General features: G+C 43.8%; 2 protein-coding genes and 1 non-coding gene across 5 annotated transcripts in view; 2 read left to right on the top strand and 1 right to left on the bottom strand.

The window, feature by feature from the left end:
* The window catches only part of SRGAP2 (SLIT-ROBO Rho GTPase activating protein 2), a 203,406-nt gene extending 202,897 nt beyond the window's left edge, over positions 1 to 509 (bottom strand). For all 3 annotated transcript variants that reach the window (XM_034767147.1, XM_034767146.1, XM_034767149.1), the window contains exon 1: positions 433 to 509. The gene's annotated coding sequence lies outside the window, so the exon portion shown is untranslated. The remainder of the gene's footprint in view (positions 1 to 432) is intronic.
* Positions 510 to 1,353: 844 nt separating this feature from the next.
* FAM72A (family with sequence similarity 72 member A) lies at positions 1,354 to 11,810 on the top strand. Its single transcript, XM_034767150.1, has 4 exons — positions 1,354 to 1,733; positions 7,402 to 7,479; positions 8,855 to 8,979; positions 10,209 to 11,810. The coding sequence occupies exons 1-4, from the start codon at positions 1,582 to 1,584 to the stop codon at positions 10,301 to 10,303; spliced, it is 450 nt and encodes a 149-aa protein (XP_034623041.1). The 5' UTR covers positions 1,354 to 1,581; the 3' UTR covers positions 10,304 to 11,810.
* On the top strand, positions 5,645 to 5,786 carry LOC117877497. Its single transcript, XR_004645723.1, has one exon. It is a non-coding gene; the product is annotated as a U4 spliceosomal RNA (small nuclear RNA).
* Positions 11,811 to 20,844: the final 9,034 nt, after the last annotated feature.

The following is a 20,844-nucleotide window of genomic DNA, read 5'->3' on the forward strand; positions in this document are numbered from 1 at the left end:
GGGGGGGGCGGATTACAGTTAGGGGGAGGGAAGGGGGGGTTATGCCGCGGGGGGGGTTACAGTTAGGGGGGGATAATGCCGCGGGGGGGTTACAGTTAGGGGGAGGGAAGGGGGGGATTATGCCGCGGGGGGGGTTACAGTTAGGGGGAGGGAAGGGGGGGATTATGCCGCGGGGGGGGGTTACAGTTAGGGAGAAAGGGGGCTATGGTGCTCTGCCTGCGCGAAGGGGCGGCGCGGGGTGCTTTGGACGAGCCAGGGAGAATTACCGCCTGGGGAAGAGCAATGGGCTCGCGGGGGCAGCCGGCGCCGGCCACCCCGGGCTGGGGGCAGTGCGGGTCTCCCCGGGGGGCGGGAGTATTATGGGCTGGGGCACGCCTATGGTAGGACGGAGGTCTGCGCGACACGCGCCTCAGCCCCAGGCGGAGCGCCTACCTGCAGCGCGGCGCAGCCAGGTTCCCTCCTCCATGAGCCGAGGCTCTCCAGCTACGGCTCCCGCGGTCAGTTTCCTCCGCAGCGCTAGCTCACTCACCCCGCCCCCTCGTCTGTCTCCCCCAATCAGCAGCTGGGATGTGTCGAAGTGACAACCCTCCTAACCAATAGCAGCATTCTACTGGTCTCCCTCTCCCGCCTCTGTCTCACGGCTCCTCCAATTAGGAGCTGAGGGGGGCGGGTCCTCGCTGCTCTGAGAGGCGGATCTTGCCCCAGTCCCCCCAATCAGGCTCTAGGGGAGTGTTGGCTCTCTTCCAATGGGAAGCGAGGACAGGGATTCAAACGGAGTGTGACAGTTCTGAAGACAGGGGCTTGCTGGGGCTAGCCCGTTGGGGTCTAACGGCAGCGGGGCTGACGCAGGCGGCTCAGCCGGCCCGGGGCAAAGAGAAGGGGGTCGGCCCCTGGGAGGGGGAAGTAAGCAGGGGCTGTGGGGGTGGGGCAGCAGGGGGAGCATAGCCTGGCTACCCCGCGGTGGGGGTGGGAGACGAAGCAGTGGGTCCTGGGGGGTGGCGGCGGGGAAGCGGGGCCCACAGTGGTAGGGGGAAAAGGAGGAGGACAGGGCCCCCACTAGCGGGGGGGGGGAGGAGAAGAGAGCACAAGGCAGTGGAAGGGGAGAGCATAAGGCCCCCACTGGTAGGGAGGAGAGTATAGGGCCTGCAGTGTGTGTGTGGGGGGTGTATAGGGCCTGCAAGGGGTGGGAATACAGGGCCTGCAGTGTGTGTGTGGGGGGGGTCTATAGGGCCTGCAAGGGGTGGGAATACAGGGCCTGCAGTGGGGAGGGTTACAGGGTTTGCAGAGGGGGGTGTTGGAGCCTGGAGGGGGCAGCAGGGTGGGAAAGGGGAGTCCTTCTCCAGGGGAAGGGAGGGGTGCCGGTATAGGGCTGTCCCCTGAGGGAGGGGGCAGTGAGTGTGGGAAGAGCAGCAGAAGGGGAACAGTCCCTGGGGCAAGGATCCTGAGAGAGAGGGAGCTGAAGAAGGGGGGGGGCTAGGAGCAGCTAAAGGGGCCTGGTGGCCAGTTTGCCCTCAGAGAAGCAAGAAGCACCCTCAGCGCTCTTTGGGAAGAGGAGACAAACCATTTCGGTCCAGAGCCATCATGTCCACTAGTGGTTTCACCTTCAAGGACAGGTGTGTGTCCGTGCTCTGCTGCAGATTCTGCCAGCAGGTGCTGAGCTCGCGGGGGATGAAGGCCGTGCTGCTGGCCAACACAGAGATCGACCTGTACTCCACCGACATCCCACCCACCAAGTAAGTCCTCTTCCTTTGCCCCCTGCAGGCATCTCAACAGCTGACTAATAGAACAGTAGCCCCCAAAGACCTTAATCAGTAGGAATACCCCCATTGTGTTAGGTACCGTGCAAACCATTAAGAAGACCCAGTTCCTCCCCCCCCCCCCCCCAGATCTCAATCTACTCCTTATAATTGTATATGGCAGGTAAGCAAGCAAGCATTATTATTTCCATTTTCAGAAACAGGAACAGTCCAAACACAGAATGGTACTTTAAAAAATACATATATACAAACTCTAAATAATAAGCAAGACTCATTTTTTCTCAACTTTAAAATGTGGAATCTTCTTGGTGTTTGACTTTAAATATTTTCCTGTGACAATCACTGTAGGGTTGTATTTAAGAGCCTTCGGGAAAGTAACTAGCTTTTAAACAGAAGTGAAAGTGACTTGAAAATGTCAGTTTCACTCCTGTTTCAAGTCAGTCTCTAGACTATTTTTGTTTGTAGTAGGGTAACACCTCCAGACAGGTGCAGTATAAACTTGGGGGGCCTTGCCCCAGACTAGTAGGATGTTTCCAACAGTTAAATGATCTATTCCAAGCTTGGTGGACTGCAAATAAGTAAGTAGTGTAAATGATAGAAAAATCTGGATTACTTTCTACAATTGTTGTTCAAGAGTTAGTAATAAAGTAAGAATATACATTAAAATTATTTTAAATCTAACCCATATCCCTTAAGTGATTTGCCACAAGATGTCAGAATGTGTTAGTATTAGATCTGGAAATGCTTCTGCTACTCTACCCTTAAGGCCACACACTCTCCCAGCTAGTGACTTTGATCATTGGTTCTGAACCAGGGGTACGTGTACCCCTGAGGGTACGCAGAGGTCTTCCAGGGGGTATATCAACTCATCTAGATATTTGCCTGGTTTTACAACAGGCTACATAAAAAGCACTAGCAAAATCAGTACAAACTAGAATTTCATACAGACAATGACTTGTTTATACGGCTTTATATACTATACACTGAAATGTAAGTAGAATATTTATATTCCAATTGATTTTATAATTATATGTTAAAAATGACAAAGTAAGCAATGTTTCAGGAGTAGTGTGCTGTGTCACTTTTGTATTTTTATGTCTGATTTTGTAAGCAACTAGTTTTTAAGTGAGGTGAAACTTGGTGGTATGCAAGACAAATCAGACCCCTAAAAGGGGTACAGTAGTCTGGAAAGGTTGAGAGCCACTGAATTAGATGATGGATAATAAGATTGTTCATTGACATAGCTTGAATGTACATCCAGCCTGACAAAAATAAATTTACTTCAGTGGCTCTGTAAAAATGTCACTACAATCAAATACAACTACTTTCTCTGTTTCAAGTCAAATTTGTTTATTTTATGGATAAAAACATGTTTTTACTCTTAATGGTGCTGGAACCAATATCAGTCAAGGAAAACAAGCTGTATTCTGTTTGGCCTCATAGATCAACAGAATTGTTGAGTGCATTAACTGGTGAAGATGAAAGAAGCAGAAAGAACCCAATTTGGCTTTCAGAGTTAAGCAAGGCCAGGAATTAAAGAAAAAAATTCTTTCTTGTTACTTGATCAAACGTAAGCTGAAGTCAGAGGATGAGTAACTATGGGAAAGCCATATTTAAATATTAAATAGTAAATTATATATTAAGAAAATGTAAATTACAAAGCGTTAATCTGTAAGCATGAGTTAAAAAGGAGATAAACTAAGATGGGCTAAAATTAATTAAAAAAAACAAAGGTTCATTTTTTAAACACATTCTAATCACTAAGCCATTGTTCTGTGGTCTCATTTGAGATTTACAATAGACACCTAGTTCCTGGCACAGATGTTCTAAACTGGTGTAAAATGTCTTTCATACAATGCTAGTTGTCAAATGTGAATTAAAGCTATCCGTGTGGTTACAAATGTAATCCACAGTTTTAGTGTACAATAAAAACATATTAAACTACAAAAATGAGTTAATGAAAGTCAGTAAACCACATATTTCAGTATAAAGTTAAAATAGCGATCTGTGTTTTAGTGACTCAGGAAATCATTTCCTGGTATGTGATTTCCTGATACTATAATAATTGATTTTTTTTTTCCATGGCAAATGATGGTTTGGTCAAGGCTGAGTGGTTAGATTTGGAGTAGGAGCTAATGTATTGAGGATCTAAATTATAAGAATAAATCAAAATAGGAAACATGCAGACTCTTAAGTAAACTTATATCTCTGCATACAGGGCAGAAGTTCAACTCTCTGTTTTTCCCACCCACTAACAGAATGAATGGAAGCACTCATGTTGGACATGGAGCACTCAACCCAGTATATACCAAGTTATGTAAACAAATTGCCCCTTTTCTCACAAAGTCTGTACCTACATTACCATTGCTGCTGTTCTAACAGTGGAAATGCTAGTGTAAACCAGTTGTTGGCATTCTACCTACCATCTCATCTAACACAGCTTAAAGCAGGGTCTGCACAACACTACATTTGAAATGCCAGTGGCTGCCTACACTAGTGCTCCAACTGGTGAAAAACTAGGAAGGATTGCAGGGTCAAACAGAGTTGTAAAATAGGAAAGATCAGTTTGCTTTGAAAATATTAGTTTGTGTCCATTTACAAAAACAGAGCCAATTAAAAATGACGGGGGTTGACAATGCTTACCTACCTAAGGTCTACCATAGGAACCCTATTACAGAAGAGTATTTGACAATATTACTTTGCTCTTAACAGCTTTTCTACAGAGGACATTAAAAATCAGACAGCCTCACACCTGTTTGGGGTGACACCTGCTTTAGATAATACTATCCTACTTTCCAGAAGAAGAAACTGACACACAGATGTTAAGTCTGACAATGGCCTTGTCTGCACTAGGAAACTGACCCAGTGCTAAAGCTGGCTATGTCCATAGTAAGGAACTATAGAAGTAGTTCTTCACCGGAGCTACCACCATTGTAGCTTGGAGTCCTGATGTAGACAAAGTGCTACCAGCCTCTATCATCATCAAGTTTGAAGGTATGTCTGCACAGCAAAAGCTAGCATGGGCTAGTCTGTCCAAGACAACTTGAATCCAGCAAGCACGGGTAATAACAGAAGTGCAGAAAGCACAGCTCAGGTGTCACAGTGGGCTAGCAAGCCAAGTATGCACTACAAAAGACACACTGAAAGAGTATCTCAAGAAAACTGATGTGGATATCACAAACTGGGAGAAGCAAGCCACCAACTGACCCCACTAGCGCCACATCCTCCATCAGGCAATAAGTCGCTTTGAGAAGTGCCTTGCCCTTGAACCTGAAAAGAGAAAGAACTTTCTCCCACCAGGCAGTTGGCCTGACAGGAAATGTCTGTACCTATTATGACGGATCTATGATTCTAGGATTGGACTCCTGAGTCATCTCAGGACCCATATGTAAATCCGTGGTCGAGATCATCTTCGAGTCAAGGGATTGCCGATGATGATGTTGATGATGCACCCAAAGTCCATCCCAGACTTGCACTATCCACACAGAAGCCTGGCTGTGGTGTCTTCATTATTATTGTTACCTGGGCTAGCTGGATTTTAGGTACCTCCGATAGGCTAACCTGTTCACAGCGTTTTCTGTGTTAGACACTAAGTGAGAATGGTAAAAATGCTGGAAGTTTGTTGCAACCCTACCACTGCTGGAAGCCCTACTGTAAAGAACACTGGTTCCCTGCAGACAAAGATGTAGGGTTTCTGCAACAAGCATATTAAATGGTACTGAAAATGGTTTAACTGCAAGCGCACAGACAGGACTAAATCAAATCACCTACCATTTCTGAAACGGTGTTGAACATAGTTTGAACCTGTTCACCCTTGCAGTTAAACTACATCTTGCTCCAGGCCAGCTACACCTATTGCTGCTGACACCCATTGTAAATAGGCAAGTTTCTTAATGTAGACAAAGGTAGTATCATAGCTAATGAGGTTAATCCGAGGCGTGATTATTGCTAGTTGAAAATCATCTCTAAGTACTAGTGAGGGGCCCAGTTCCCTGGACTGAAGCCTTGTCGTCTAGTTGAAACGGTTAGCTCTGGACTGACTGTTTGCATGGAACTGGGACACCAACAAAGCAGCTCTTGAGCCTTGCTGATGTTAACCTCTGTGGGCCAGTTCATTGAGTTGCATAAAACCAGACAACCCTCATAGCCTGAAACAATTCAGAAGAAGTTAACCATCATCCTCCTGTAAAGCAGGAAAAATTAAATATATAGAGCAAAGCCATTAAAGGGACTTTGTCAGCTAGCTTGTAACTTTATTTTTTGCCTGTGTGTAATATTTTTAGAAGTTTAAAGATGTAAATAAGCCTACTCTAGAATTAAGTTTCAATTACTGTAATGGATTTTTAAAGCAGAATCTGATGGGCACTTCCCACTAATTTCAGGTGGTCAGATTTTTGGTCTAAAGCATTCAATTATGCTTCATTTTTAATTACTCTATGGCAGATTCTGCTGGGATTGTAAGGGAGTTGTAGATCCCATCAACCACTTATGAACCTCAGCTGCTAAAAGTTTCACGGGTGATCTTTTAAGTCCCTGTATAGCTGTAAATGCCCATACTATAGGCCTGAGGAGAAGCCTTCATTGGCCATCAAAAAGATGGTAGAATTAAAAAGCATGTTGCTACATGTATAAGCTGGTGAAGTGAAGTGTGCCTCAGGACAGTGCCTGGATTGAACCAACTTCAAGTGTGGATTAAAAGCATACAGTGGAATAAGATCTTCAAAAAAACCCCAGCACTCTTGTTTTATAGCACTGATGACTAACTCAGTGCAAACTGCAGAGTATAGCATTGCTTGGGATAAAGTGTCATCTTGAGATTCTTGTGAGCAATGCCTTTTGATCACTGACTTCACTCGATAAAAATGACCACCACATTGGGTGCTTTTATTCCTTTCTATGTAGCAACCAGTTCTAGGAAGTAATCCAGTTTTGGTTTATTGGTGTGATAACTGGAGATATGCAATTAAGTGACTATGCAGTGGTGTAATGTTCAGCATTATTAGTATTATTCCTCACATGGTTTGTGATGAGTTTATCTTTGAAGCTCTTCAAAGTTGTGTTGAAAGTATCTTTATTCTACCCGCACTGCCTCTTTTGCTATTTAATGGTGCCCTCAAATACCTGCTTTACACTAGTGGTCTTCTATTCTTCCTCTTACTTCATGAAGTGGAGAGAGTCAGCTATGTGAATATTTGAAGTACATTCACTTAGCATTGGGATTCAACTGAAATCTGTGTTGAGTAGATGACCCTAGATAAGAGTATTATGGTATCCTACTGGACAACTAGAGGTGAGCTGGTGAGGCAGCATTGTAAGAGGTAGGGAGGGGTACAGCAGGGCTAATCTGCTAGCACTCCATCATTCTGCCCACAAATTTGAAATCTGCACTGTGGTGCTGGCTCAGGCTGTGCTGGTGGAATATATAGGAATCTTTGCTATTCTGATACTACTATGCTTGGTGATAGAGGGAGATTGGATGATAGCAGATAGGTGTTTGTAAATGGAAATAGAAAAGTAAGAACTTCAAACATTGGTTTGTTGGAATTCTAGCTTACAGCAAGAACAGGTGGCTGGGTGAAGTTATGTTAAATGTCTAAACTATTCCTGTGACACTTTTTTTTTTTTTTTTTCCCCCCCTCTCTAGTACTGTTGACTTCATTGGAAGCTGCTATTTCACTGACATCTGCAAATGCAAACTGAAGAATATTGCATGTTTAAAATGGTAAGTAATATCATTTCAATGTGACTCGTAATCATACAAGCACCAGCTCTGCAATGCATGTGCTGCAGCAACATTGCAGCATCTCATTACTGACCACTAGAGTGCAAGCGCTTGGGTCACAAATGAAGTGAATTTGATATAACATTGCTCAGTGGAAACTTAGTCCCACTACCTTTGGACGTGACTGTTAGTCTGTCATTGCAGAAGTCCCTAGCAGAAATGCACGGGACAATGCATATCAAGACTAAAGTGGGGTTCTATAGGAAACTTGCATAGCACCTGACTGACTCCAGAGAGACTGCTTCAGTATTGATTTGAGATAGCTGTGTGAATAAAGTCACCATGAAATGCAGTTACTCATATCTTCCACTTTACTAAAACAGATACAGTGGAGAACTCCTGTTTTATGAACTAATTGGGGATTCAGGAGTTCATAAAATTGAACATCTCAGTTACAATAGGTTTGTATAACAGGTTCATAAAATTGAGGTTCTGCTGTAAGAGAACATGCTGTTGGCAGACCTACTCTGCACTAGCGGATGGAAAAAATTAACATGAAAGTTCCTGGAGTTTGTTGTTTATTTTTATTAATGCCTGATACTTAAGATACTGTTCCTTTAAAAAAAAAAATTCTGCTAAACTGCTCAAAAGGGTCACTTGTCTGCTTTATGCCTAAAATTTCAGCTTGCTCAGATTTGAACTTGGACAGGAAGGTTCTTGGATTAAAAATAACAAGGTGTTTCTTTTGAGAGAGAGAGACTTGGCTAGCAAGGAATTCTGGTTTGTCCAGATGCTGAAATAGAAAGCACACACTTTCTTCTGGGTGTGCTTCTGAGAGTGAAAGGAATCTACTACAGGTAAATTAATTAGGCTATAATCTGTTCCTACTCAAACCTTTAATTTCCATTTATTTTAATGGAGCAGAATCAGGCTCATATATACACTAACCTAATTACTTAGCTCTTACAATCTAATTACTTAGCTTTTATTGGGTCCTATTGTACCATCAGTTTTAAGGAGAACTCTCCATTGATTTCACTGGGGAGTTCTGTTTTAAAATGGAACAATCAGATTCCATGATACAACAAATTTCACTGACTTAAGTTAAAGTGCACTCGGGTAACAGACAGAATTTGGTTCTCTGCAATAAGACAAGACTCCACACACCCCCTCTTTCTTTAAATAAATATATTCAGACACTTTTTGCACCACTTGTTTAAAAACTCGCCTTTAATTTTCCCCCGATAAGAATATTATACCAATTTGCCTGGTAAAGTGGTTAGATCCTGTTTAACATTAAGCTTAGTTGGTTCTTCATTGCAAACTGGCTTTCATCCACGAACTTACATGATCATTATTTTGTTTGCTGTTCTAGTGGCAATGTTGTAGGTTACCATGTGATTGCTCCATGCAAACCTTGCCTGCTGTCCTGTAACAATGGCCATTTCTGGATGTTTCACAGCCAAGCAGTCTTTGGTATAAACAGACTAGACTCCTCTGGTAAGGAACTCTTGATTCTGAACAGGGAAGTTCTATTTAACTCACAGGAGAGTTAACTGGCAACTTCCTCCCTTCTCCCCCTCCCGCCAATAGTAAGGTGTCTCAACACATATGCTGTTTACTTAAGGTATATAGCAAATCTATACTGAGTTGCCTTTCCAGCAGAGAGGCTTGTGGAGAAGGAATGCTGTATGAGGAAACTATTCATGTCACCTGGAGCTTAAAGTATCTAAAATGCAATATTAGGTTGCCTCAAGTTTGTGTAGCTTTATATTAGAAAAGGGCTGTAAGATTAATTGATCAGAAAATTTATTCTAACCTATTGCTGATGGGAATCAGGATTTTCTGAGCAATATTGTTATGTAAACTGCACAAATACAAGTGTAAATGCAGAGCCAGAGGATATTATTTATAGTAGTGTTTGTAGCTTCACTGTGCTATTAAGCAACCCTCCACTGACTGGTTATTCTGAGTTGAGCTGTGTTGTCACTGTGACCCTATATAACTTTTTCTGTTGATCCCCATTAGCTTAGGCTGAGGTTACAACCAATACTAGCTCTTACTATTTAGTTCGCTTGAGTTCCTTTTAAACAACTACTTGGCACACAAACTACAAGTACACCTCTATCTTGATACAACGCTGTCCTCGGGAGCCAAAAAACCTTACCGTGTTATAGGTGAAACAGCGTTATATCGAACTTGCTTTGATTCACCGGAGTGTGCAGCCCCGCACCCCCGGAGCACTGCTTTATCGCGTTCTATTCAAATTCGTGTTATATCAGGTTGCGTTATATCGGGGTAGAGGTGTATCTCGCATAATCAGTCCTTCTGGGTCTTCCCAAAGTATGTGGCCTTTTACTAGACCATCTGTATTTCTGTTCCTCATACACAAGGTTAGTTAGTTTAAAGACTTTCACAATGTCATCTGTGCCTCGAACCAACACAATTAATGTAACCCAGCCGGAAGGAGATTACCAATAGCTACATGATTATTTCATACAACTCTTCATACAGGACTTGCTACTATTGTCTAGTTCAAAAGGATATTTCTAGAGATCCTTTTTGAATAAAAATAGAAAATAACTTAGACCTAGGCAATGTTGTCTTATTTCATCTAACAGGTTTTTCAAGGACTAGAGCCATTCATTTTGAGGCAATGAATTCAGTTTTTACTCTAACTCAAATGAGGTCAGAATACAAATTAAGTTATTTACAATCCTTTTTTCCAGGTGTGAATTTACTGCTTTGGGGCAATTTACCAGATTTGGATGAAAGCACTGATGAAGACCTGTCTGGCATCTCTGAGGAGGAGTATATCAGATAATTAGCAGCAGTGTATTCCCTTGTTACGTTGTATTGCAGCTTTCTTCCCACTGTCTTAATGTACAAACTCAAGCAATACAGTAAACAGGAAGGCTGGCAAACCATTTTTCAAAAAGGGTATAATGTAATATGCCTTAAGAATCCCTCTCAGCTTTAAAATGCGCCTATCTGGAAAATGAATGGCATACAGATGGCCGCTACCGCTGGTTTTAGGGCTATTTTGTTATTATAGTTCTAAATCTTAAGCTGCAGGTAAGGAAAACACAGGCTTTGACACTTCTACAAGTACCAGCTGCTGCCTGTTTTTCCTTCCTAAATAACAGCTCGGTTGTGGATCAAAAGTCTTGGTATCACTGAAACAAATTTAATTTTTACCTTTAGGGTAGTGCTACTGAGGAATAGTTACTCTGGGTGAGCTGTGACATTATGAAGAGAATTCTATGGGCTCTAGTTATGCCCCCTTCTGGACTCTGCCTTTTCTCTCTTCCCATTCCACCCATAGCCAAGAAGGTGGTATATGCACAGCCTCCTTTGAGGCCACAATCAATGCTATCGAAAGAGTGGGCCAGCAGGGATTGCTGAAACTGTACAGCCATCTGTCTTCATCCTGCTTTGGAGTTGTTTGCTTGTGAAACCACTAGGGAGATGAGCATTGGGATGGTCCTGAACCTGGGTCTCTCGCCCGAGTTTTTTTCAGAGCGTAATAAGTACTCAGTTCTGCTAAAAACTAAACTGCATAAGAAATTTAGAGAGTGAGATTTGCTGCCAGTGAACAGAATGACTGACAAATGGTAAATATGGAAGTATGCTGGGAACTGGCACACTTCCCTGCTTTAAATGGAAATGAATCACGTTCAATGAAATATTAGCATAACTATTCTTAAGAAATGTTACACAGGTGAGGGAAACTCCTTTTGTTCTGTAGAAGTCTCCCTATTGCGGTGACAAACTGAAAGAGAGAGAAAAGGCATAGTTTCCAAGCAAAATAATCTGTAATTATGTTTGTATATTTTGTCAGTATTAAATGAGAGGAGCAGTAAGTATGATGCTGGAGTAGCGTGAGAGACAAGTTTAGGGCCAGATTCAATAAAATCTCCATCTGGCTCTTGTGCTGATGGAAGGTAGGTAATCTCCACAGAGTCGGTGGTGGAAGGTGGAAAGGAGGCAGCCAGACATGGTTTGGAGTGAAATCTAGCTTCAAGAGTACTGTTCTGCTTGCGGCTACAAAGTAACTGCTTCAGCAAGTTTACATTCTCAAATGAAAAATTCTTGTTTAAGGCTAGGAGGTTCTAAGAATAACTTTGTAAAGAAAAATCATCTGACCAACAACTTTTAAAAAGGTAGACATTTACTTCAGAACAGAAATATTCTATTTCATGGGAAGGTTTCTGAAGTGACTTATTGTACATTTATGTAAAGAGGGCTCTCACTAGATGGTGCTTTATATGCCAATTACAGACAGAGGGTGAGATTTTCAGAAATGCCTAAGTGACTTACCAAAAATATCAGGGCATAAGAACAGCCATACTGGGTCAGACCAATGGTCCATCTAGCCAGTATCCTGTCTTCCCACAGTAGTCAATGCCAGGTGCTTCAAAGGGAATGAACAGAACAGGCAATCAGAGTGATCCATCCCCTGTCGTCCACTCACAGCTTCTTGGAAAGTCAAGGAGACTTGTGCTCCTGAAGCACTTGGTAAAACCCTACCCACAGTCCCTAAGATGAAGAACCAACAGAGTAAGTCTGCAGTTCTGCAATAAGCTCCATGTGGGTAGACTCCTTCATTTATTTGGGCTCGGTGAACATCAGGACAGTGCCCATTGTGCAAAACCTCTTAGGTTCTGATCCTACAAAGGACTGCCCTGGAAATCTCTGTGTTAAATGAGTTTTTTATCTCTCACAGCGATTGTTTGAGACCACTTCAGATAGTCCACTTTTACAAAGCCATTGTTTTATTGTAAACCCTTAGCTACATCCCCAACCAAGATTTAGACCAAAAACCACATACTCACTAGCCATAGAAAAACACGGCCTTAGACACTGAAGAACACAACAGAAAGGCAGTTGCAGGCATCCTGCTCCCTCTAACAAGCCCCTAACACAAAGCTCATTGGTGTTTTGCAGAAGCCAAAGCATTCCATTCATAAACCACATGTAGACTTGGTACATCTGGTTAGCTGAAGATGGATCTTTCAAGTGATGTATTTACAACAGTGAAGTAGTACATGATAAGGTAGGGTGGATTTCCTGAATCCTACTAAAAGCAACTCCAAGATCAATATCAAGATTAACATTTTGTATATTCTCTGTTCAGCTCTGAAAAGATGCAGTGAAGGCAGACTCTTGTTTTAGTACTTTACTGTATCTGTTCTCAATTGGTGTTACTACCTCTTCTTCTGTGTTGGCTAAAGTGTGTATTTGCTATTTTTCTGTATTTGGATGTCTTGTTATGACTGTGTGCTGTCTACATGTGTATCAAATAAATGTTGATTTATACCACATTCTCCTGGGGGATATATTAAGTGCACATTATGTAGCTGGGGGATTGTCTAACTTTTATACTTAAGGATACATCTATAGTGATTAGCTAACAAAAATAATGAAACACATTCTAGCTAACTCAGCTCATTTGAAATCTTCTCTACTGTGTAAGGACAGTAATGGCCCGATTTTCAGAGAGACTGAGCACCCATTATTGCAGTTAAAGTCAAAGTGAGCTACCAGCTCTTAGCACCTTGTCTCTCACCAAGGGCAGTTGGTCCAATAAAAAAAAATATTACCTCACCCACCTTGTCTCTCTAATAGCCTGGGACTGACAGTGCTACAACAACACTCCATACTTCAACTGTTAGAGACCCTCCACAGGACTCATCCACAGCAGTGCAGAAGGGAAACATCACTACGTACATAGATGTAGGTTCAGGGTCACAGATTTGGTTTGGATGAAAAAGTATTTAAAACCTGAATTTAAAAACAAACAAACCCTCAAGTAAATAGCTTTCTTTCAGGACCTTGTGCAACAATGTTGCTGTCAGTGATGATGCATTTTCTTTCCTGTGATGCATAATTCAGCATTTATTTCTAGCTAGTGCGGGAGGAGGGGAGGAAAAAAAAAAATCACAGAAAGACAGTGATAAATTGCAAGGCTTTTTAAGGGGGAAGAGAAACAAAGAAAACACATTTAAATATTCTTCATTATTCCCTGATACAAATGTAAGATTATGATTAGGCATTAATTTATATCACCATTCATGTCAAAGTGCTTCACAAATGACATTCAGATAGGAAACCTTTTGCCATTGAAATGCAGCCAGCTCTAGGATAGAAGGCAGCTGCCAAGCAAACAGCATGGTGCCAGGACACCTGGGTAAACCCCATTCTGTAATGAACATTGGCATGTGATCTTCATCCAAATGGACCATGTGGCCCTTGATTATTGAGGGTCAAATTGGAAAGATCCCCATGCTCTGTTATAGCCTGAAATGCAGCTTATTTACTTTGGAAACAGAGCCTAAATCACCCCTGCTAGGATTGAAACCTGTGGTTCTAGATATCTCAGAGAGGGCTATTATGCCATGCAGCTCCAGCAGCCATTGTGGTATGGAGACTAGAGGTGCCAAGTTTTGCTCTGTTGCCCCCGCATACATGCCATGCTCAAGACATTCACTTATAAACAGTGACCTAATACCTGTCGTCATGTATTATAAACCACTTTATTTTTGCATATGTAATTATTTCTCCATGTTTTATTAAGTCTGTAAGATATGTGGACCCCTAAAAGCATACCTCAGGAAGAGCACATGTAACCCACACACCTCCTGGATGTGGTGTTCTATCCCATCTAGTACACCGAGCCCACTTAGAGAGAAAGATTAATAAGTCTTGCTCTACAGCCTTAGCTAAGAGGCCTATGGCTTTTAGTTCACATAGTAGAGGCTCATGCATTTAGCTCCAAAGCTCCCAGATTTGGTCCCGCCTGCCTGCCAACAACAGGCATGTGTTGGTTTTACACACACACACACACACACACACACACACACACACCCTTTCAATTGAGTTGGGGCATCTAGGTGCTGCCCCAAAAGAGACAGGGACCTCTTGTGTTAGAAACACAGAGACCATTCTTGGGCCAAAGAACTTCTCATCAAAATATGCTAGCCCAGGGGTTCTCCAACTGGGAGTCAGGACCCCTCGGGGGGTCATGAGGTTATTACATGGGGGGGGATCACGAGCTGTCAGCCTCCACCCCAAGCCTCACTTTTCCTCCAGCATTTATAATGGGGTTAAATATATATAAAAAAAGTGTTTTTAATTTATAAGGGGGGAGGGTCACACTCATGGGTTTGCTATGTGAAAGTGGTCACTAGTACAAAAGTTTGCAAACCACTGGACTACATGATCTGCTAGTCTCTTCTGGCCTAGCCAGATAAAGGGTGCAAGGGAAAACAGAGGCACAGAGAGTGAGTTGGCCAAGGGTGCCCGGCAGGTCAGAGGTACAGCCTAGTCATACCTGAGTGAGTCTGAGGAGGAAAATCCTTAGCCCCAAGTCTAGAGTAAGCAATCTAGGACTGCTGTGGCTCCTTCTGCAAGGTATCGAGAGGTGACTGTAGACCCCAACCCCAACATGCATGTGTTGGCTAGCGAACATGGCCAGCTCATGGATTCGGACACAAAGAACTGGTCCACCTCCTCTTTGTGAAGCATCCTTGTGCTTCTGCTGCCTTCTTGATGTTTCTTCAGCCTTAGTATATATCCTGAAAAAGATCCAGTGGATACAGCCAATACCCCATATGAAGATAGGGAGCCCACTGGAGAGAGATTGCCCTACATATGCATGGAAACATGGCATTCAAGAGAGCAAGAGACTTGTTCCCCATATCACGTAGTACGCAAGGGCTATCATAGGGGAGCAGCAACACATAAGCTGGCTTGGGCTTGCATATCCCATACAAAACTAATTCCAGATTGTTGAATTTTGGATGATCCAATATAGTATGGAAAAAAAAAAAAATAGTAGCAGTATTTTGACACCAGCGACTAGCTCTGAGGCATCACAGCTGCTTTGCTATCTATGATGTCTCTTGTCAGACTTCATGCCCAATGCAGGCTGAACAAACTGGCCTGCACTCCATATTGATTTCCTGTTAGAAAGCATGTCTCACATTTTGGACAACAGTAGTGGGGGAGAGGGGGAGGAGGGGTAGGTCCACGTCTGAACTCTTCAAAAAAAAATAAAAAATCTCTGGTGCTTAAGTTTCCATGTCATCTGCGGTTCTTCGCAATACTGACAGCTTGACGTCTCCGGGTAACATCACGCAAGGGAAATTAGCTCTGTGTCTCTGTTACCAACTTCCATCTGTGTGTCAACGTACATTGGAATTTGTGTGCAAGGTTGTGAAGCAACACGGATACAAAGAGACTGTGGTGCAGTCAGAGAAATGTGAAAGATAATTCCCTAAATAAGTGCTTATTAAAATACCAGTGAATGTCACTCAGATGCAGCTGCAACTGCACCACAATTAGTTCCTGCTGCACTATATAGTGGAACCTTATTATAGTTAGATGGATCCTAGCATATATCCTATTCCAGGATACAACATTTGCCCTTGTTGGGGGGAAATTCATCTGGACATTCAGGGTGGGATTTTTCCAAAGCAACTAAGTGAGTTAGGTGCACAAGACCCACTAAAAGTGAATGGATTTGTGCTCAAGTCACTTAGGCATTTGAAAATCCCACTCACAGCCACTTGAGTCACCAGTGAAAATGGACTTAGTTTTGCCCCTTTTTGCCCATATCACAGAGCCAACTCCATACTCCAAGGATTTGCAAGTGTGACAGAGGTCCGGACTGAAGAGTATTGGCAGAGAAGGGTGGAGGAAGCTTGCCCAGCGTCTGCCTTCACTTTGCTTAAGCTTCTGCCCTCAGCACCTCACTTTTATGAGAAACATATTTGTCCTTATATTACAAAAATACAGGGCCAAGTTCAGCCCTAAAACGACTGGCATTTAACCAAGGATGAGTCTGTCCCGTTGTGCTTACAGAACATACCCAGATGGCTTTTTTAAGCTGAAGCTGGCAGTGGGGGAAGCACAACACGGTGGTATGGAATCATTATTCACGCATGACAGAGGAGAACAGTTTAAAGCAAGCTGCTTTGAATGTGAGAAGAGTCTATCTTCATTTTGAGCATTTTATAGAGGCTTTGGCCTGAATTAGAACATAGAGTGGGACTGCAAGCCCAGAAACGTTTGGAGTCTTGCATGTTATTGGAACGGTGTAATTAAAAATAGAATTAAGAACCCACCTTAAAGTGTTGTGCATTCCAGAAAAGTTACAGTGGGTTGGTAGGCTGGCAAATACAAAAAGTAGGTCCTATTCTCCTTTCGTTTATAGCTTTATACCACTGCAGACCCAGTGACCCCAACTGAGTTACTCCCAATTTATTCCTGTGCAAATGGGAGGAGGATTAGGCTCATGTACTCCAGTTTGTTAAAGAATAAACCAGTTGCCTACGGATGACGAGTGTTGTCAATCCAGGAGGACAAAGCTGTACTAGCAGCCTCAGATGGAAGCTAGTGAAAGGGAATTGTGCAACCTCCATAGCATTACTTGGTTAGAAAAGCAGATTAGAAGACAAAGGGTCACCTTTAAGAGGTGATGGTGTAGGTTATCACCAATTCCGACCTGGCATAAACTCAGAAATTAGTCAATACCTAAATGCTTGGCCTTTTCTACAGTATGCATTGAAAGGTGACATTCACTCCTCTACAGAAGGCCAGCAAAACACTCAAAGATAGGTACAAAAGGCTTGTGCTGGACCTCAGCACAGGAGTGACTTTCACCCTGAAAATAGTAGCAGGGCATTATCAAATTGATTTGTGTGTGTCCACTATTAATGTAATTTAGATACAATTTCTATTTCCCTCAGTTGCTACAGAAATGCAAGATTCATAGGCACCAAGAAGATTTTATGAAATGGAAGGTGCCTGCAATCTCTTCCAACTATTGTATGGAATAAAAACGGGAACAGCTTCAGAAGCATCTGGTGCTGACCACTGTCAAAGACAGGATACCAAATTAGATGCACAGCTGCTCTGATCTGGTATAAATCTGCCAGGCATACTATATGGAATTGAACAGCTCTTTACCTGTCATTCATTGCTGAGGAAAGATGCCTGTCTGAAACAGGTCTGCACTTGCAGTCATGCAATTGCTATTTCCAACAGCTGCAAACAAGAAGCCAAGTTTCATGTGATTTAAAAAAAAAGAATGAAAATATATACCACACTTTGCTCAGTGCTTTGAGATCTACGGAGGAGTGCTACGTAGCCAAGTATGAAAACAAAGGTTACGTCGTGCAAATAGTACAAGCTGAAGTCCCAAAGAGCCTGAAGTAGAAAGGTCGAGTGGTCCAGCGAGAGGGGAGGGTCTCAGACCCAAGGCTTCAGCAAAAGCGGGAGCAACTACACTGCTATTTTTAGCCCTGCAGCCAGAGCCCCACAAGCCCCAGTGAATAGACCGGGCTCAGAGACTCGGTGCCAGGACTTTTTCTTTGCAGTGTAGACATACTCTTACCCCTTTGTGCCTTAATTCATCCCCCTCCCCTTTAAAAGGAGGAGGAGAATACTCCATCTGATGGGTCTAATTAGCTATTTATAAGGCACTTTGCTGTATGGCGAGATTATAGTTCAATCTCAAAGCTTTATTGTGTGTATTCCCATCTAAACCGCGGTCTCAGCACCAATTCATTCATAAAACATGAAACGCCTTCTAGGTAATGGACAGTGAGGCAGGTGCACAGCAGCTCAGCTTACAGTTCATCATTTACACATTAAAGGTGGCAACAATGAGTTACGGGCAATCTCCAATGGATTACAAAAGCTTGATCCTGAGGATCTAAAATTAAATCGCTGTGAGTACTGCCAAAGTCACCCCTCTAACCAGGGCTTCAGGAGCCCCAGAGAAAGGCTGGAGGCCAACAGTAAGATCAAAGGACTTGGCAACAAGAGCCACTTGGATAAGGACAGCGCCACCTGTCCTAAGTCATTGAGCCTTCTCTGGCTACAGCAGGCAGGTTCAAAGCTTGGGCACCAACTACTTTGGCACTCTAGCCACAGTGTGATATGCCAGACCCTGGCCACAGACAAAGCTCCTACCCTTCCCCCTCACGGTGCCATAGTATTGTATTTCAGTGGTGGCATTTATTTCTATATTACTACTAATGAAAGGTACTAGATGGACAATCCTGGTGGAAACCAAAATCCTCCAATTGTCCACAGCATGGGCAGAAGCAGCTCCAGCTTCCACTCATCCTGCCCCGATAACATGTCTGAACCATGATCTGAGAGGGAGAGGCGTTCCATCTTCATGACCCATGTTTTCCCTGATGAGCTCTCAAGAGAGCCTCAGTGAAGGGGGTTTATGGGGGAGTGTGTGTGTGTGTGAGGGGGGTAGGGATCAATTGTGATATGGCACTTATGTACTAGGAAGTGCACAGACACCTCCAAACAGTCTCTCACTGGCCAAACTAACTTCCAGTCACTACTTCAGAAGTGACCTAGAGGCGAGAGGCTCCATCTAGAAACCCTTGGCCAAGGAAGCTGCATTTTGAGAGGGCAGGAGGCTAGCAATAGCATTGACTTTGCTGCCATGGAACAAACCTGGACCCATTCCCAAGCCTTAGCTGCCTGTTCATGGAGTTGCTGGATCAGCAGTCAAGCAGAGGAGGAGGACTCCACCCCAAGGAAAGACAGATGAGCCACGCGTAGCCCTTGGGGGATAAATGATAGGTCACTTTATCCAGGCGCGAAACAACAGCTTTTTATTACTTTAAAAATTCCTGCAGAAATATTAAGACACTCTGCTGGCCTGGTTTAAAAGCCAAAGGGCGTGCTGTTCAGTGTCTGAGCACATGAGAGACGCTGGAGGGCAGTGGTTTCCAGTTTGGAGTGAAATATGCCTCAGGACATAAGATAACCTCTTACTAATGGGAGTTAGGAAGAACCTCCCTCCAACTGCCCACTGCACAGGTGTTTCACACCTTCCTCTGATGCAGCTGGTACTAGCTGCTGTTAGGAACGAAGAGAGGGAAGATACTGGATTAGAACCACTGGTCTGCTCTGGTGTGGGACTATCCATGGAAAAGCGGGAGAGCAGAGCCACCAGTGACTGAAGTAGCCAACACTCCAACATTGACTCCATTGTTCATGTAACGCGGCACGTCCTGCAACATTGCACTGGCACGACATCCAGATGTGTACTTCCCCAGGGGAGGGGGAGGTTATTGCGCAATCTGATCTGGCTCTGGGTCAAGATGTTTTTCTTGATAGTCAGCCTAATTTTGTTCCTTTGCCTCATCCCTCCCAGCATGGATGGGCTCGGAAGGGAGGGTGTTAATTGCAAGCGGGGGGCCTCATGGGGAAGGGGTTAACTCAGAAGTTGGGAGGGGAAGTTCAAAGGCTTTACAGGTTTAGTCTGTCAGATCTGTCAAGGAGCCCCGCAAGGCCTGTGCACGCCTTAAAAAAAACTGACACCGGGTGCTGAGCCAGTTGGAACGTGCTCAGGGGAGAGGACGGATACAGAGCCATCAAAGTTGACAGGGCTCGCCCTTTCTCCTGCTGGAGAGGGGAGAGGCTTCTTTGCATTAAGTGACGTGTGGGCACACCAGCCCGAGCAACACTGTGCGTTACAGTGATAAAGCAATTGCCACACCTGAACAGACTGCTGGTCTATCTAGGTCCTCCAGCCTTGGCCAACACTGCTTCAAGAAAAGGTTCTCTCCACTCACACAAGACATGCAGCTTCTGGAGCCCTGCAGGTGAATGGCTGACCCTTCAAGCATGAGATTTGAGTATCCTTATTGTCTTGATTTATATGAAAGACAAGATCCTCTCCTGCTGCTGAGGGCTCTCAACCTGAGCTCCTGCTGAAGGGAGACATGCAGGAGATACTGGACTCAGCTGGTGAGAGGGCCATTAGCTAATGAGATATGGGACCTTTCATCTCAAATTCACCTGTTTAAACTCAGCTTGGGTTGGAAGTGACCAAAAGTATTGATCGGGTGGCAGTGCCGGGACCTGTGTGCAAGGAGTCTAGTGGGTTGCAGATCAATTCCTAGTAGAAAAACATCCTCATCTCAAGGCCACCTCAGCAGAGAGGTCAAGAGCTGATCAGTCCATGAAGGCTGCCCTTCCTTCCCCACCACTAAAGGTAATTTCTACAGAACAAGATTGAAGCACATGAATGGGGTGAAATGGGGGAGGGGAAGCGTGTACTGCCACTGCACGCATGAACATCTGCCATGGCTAGCTAGAGAACTTCAGTCTCTGGATCTCAATTCCATCGCGGTTATCAGCTCACAAAGGAAAAAAGTAAGAGATATTAGCATTGTGCTCAGTGAAATGTGATAACAGAAGATCTGGCTCAATCTATACATTCAGCCAAACCTAAAGAGTAAAAGGCTTCTCTGCAGAACACACATGTTCTATTCTCAGTGTGAAATAAAGACCATGGGGGGGGGGGGGTGAGGAGGAGAAAAAGAA

This window comes from Trachemys scripta, chromosome 4 (genome assembly GCF_013100865.1).
Source record: "Trachemys scripta elegans isolate TJP31775 chromosome 4, CAS_Tse_1.0, whole genome shotgun sequence".
In the NCBI taxonomy this organism is placed as follows: domain Eukaryota; kingdom Metazoa; phylum Chordata; order Testudines; family Emydidae; genus Trachemys; species Trachemys scripta.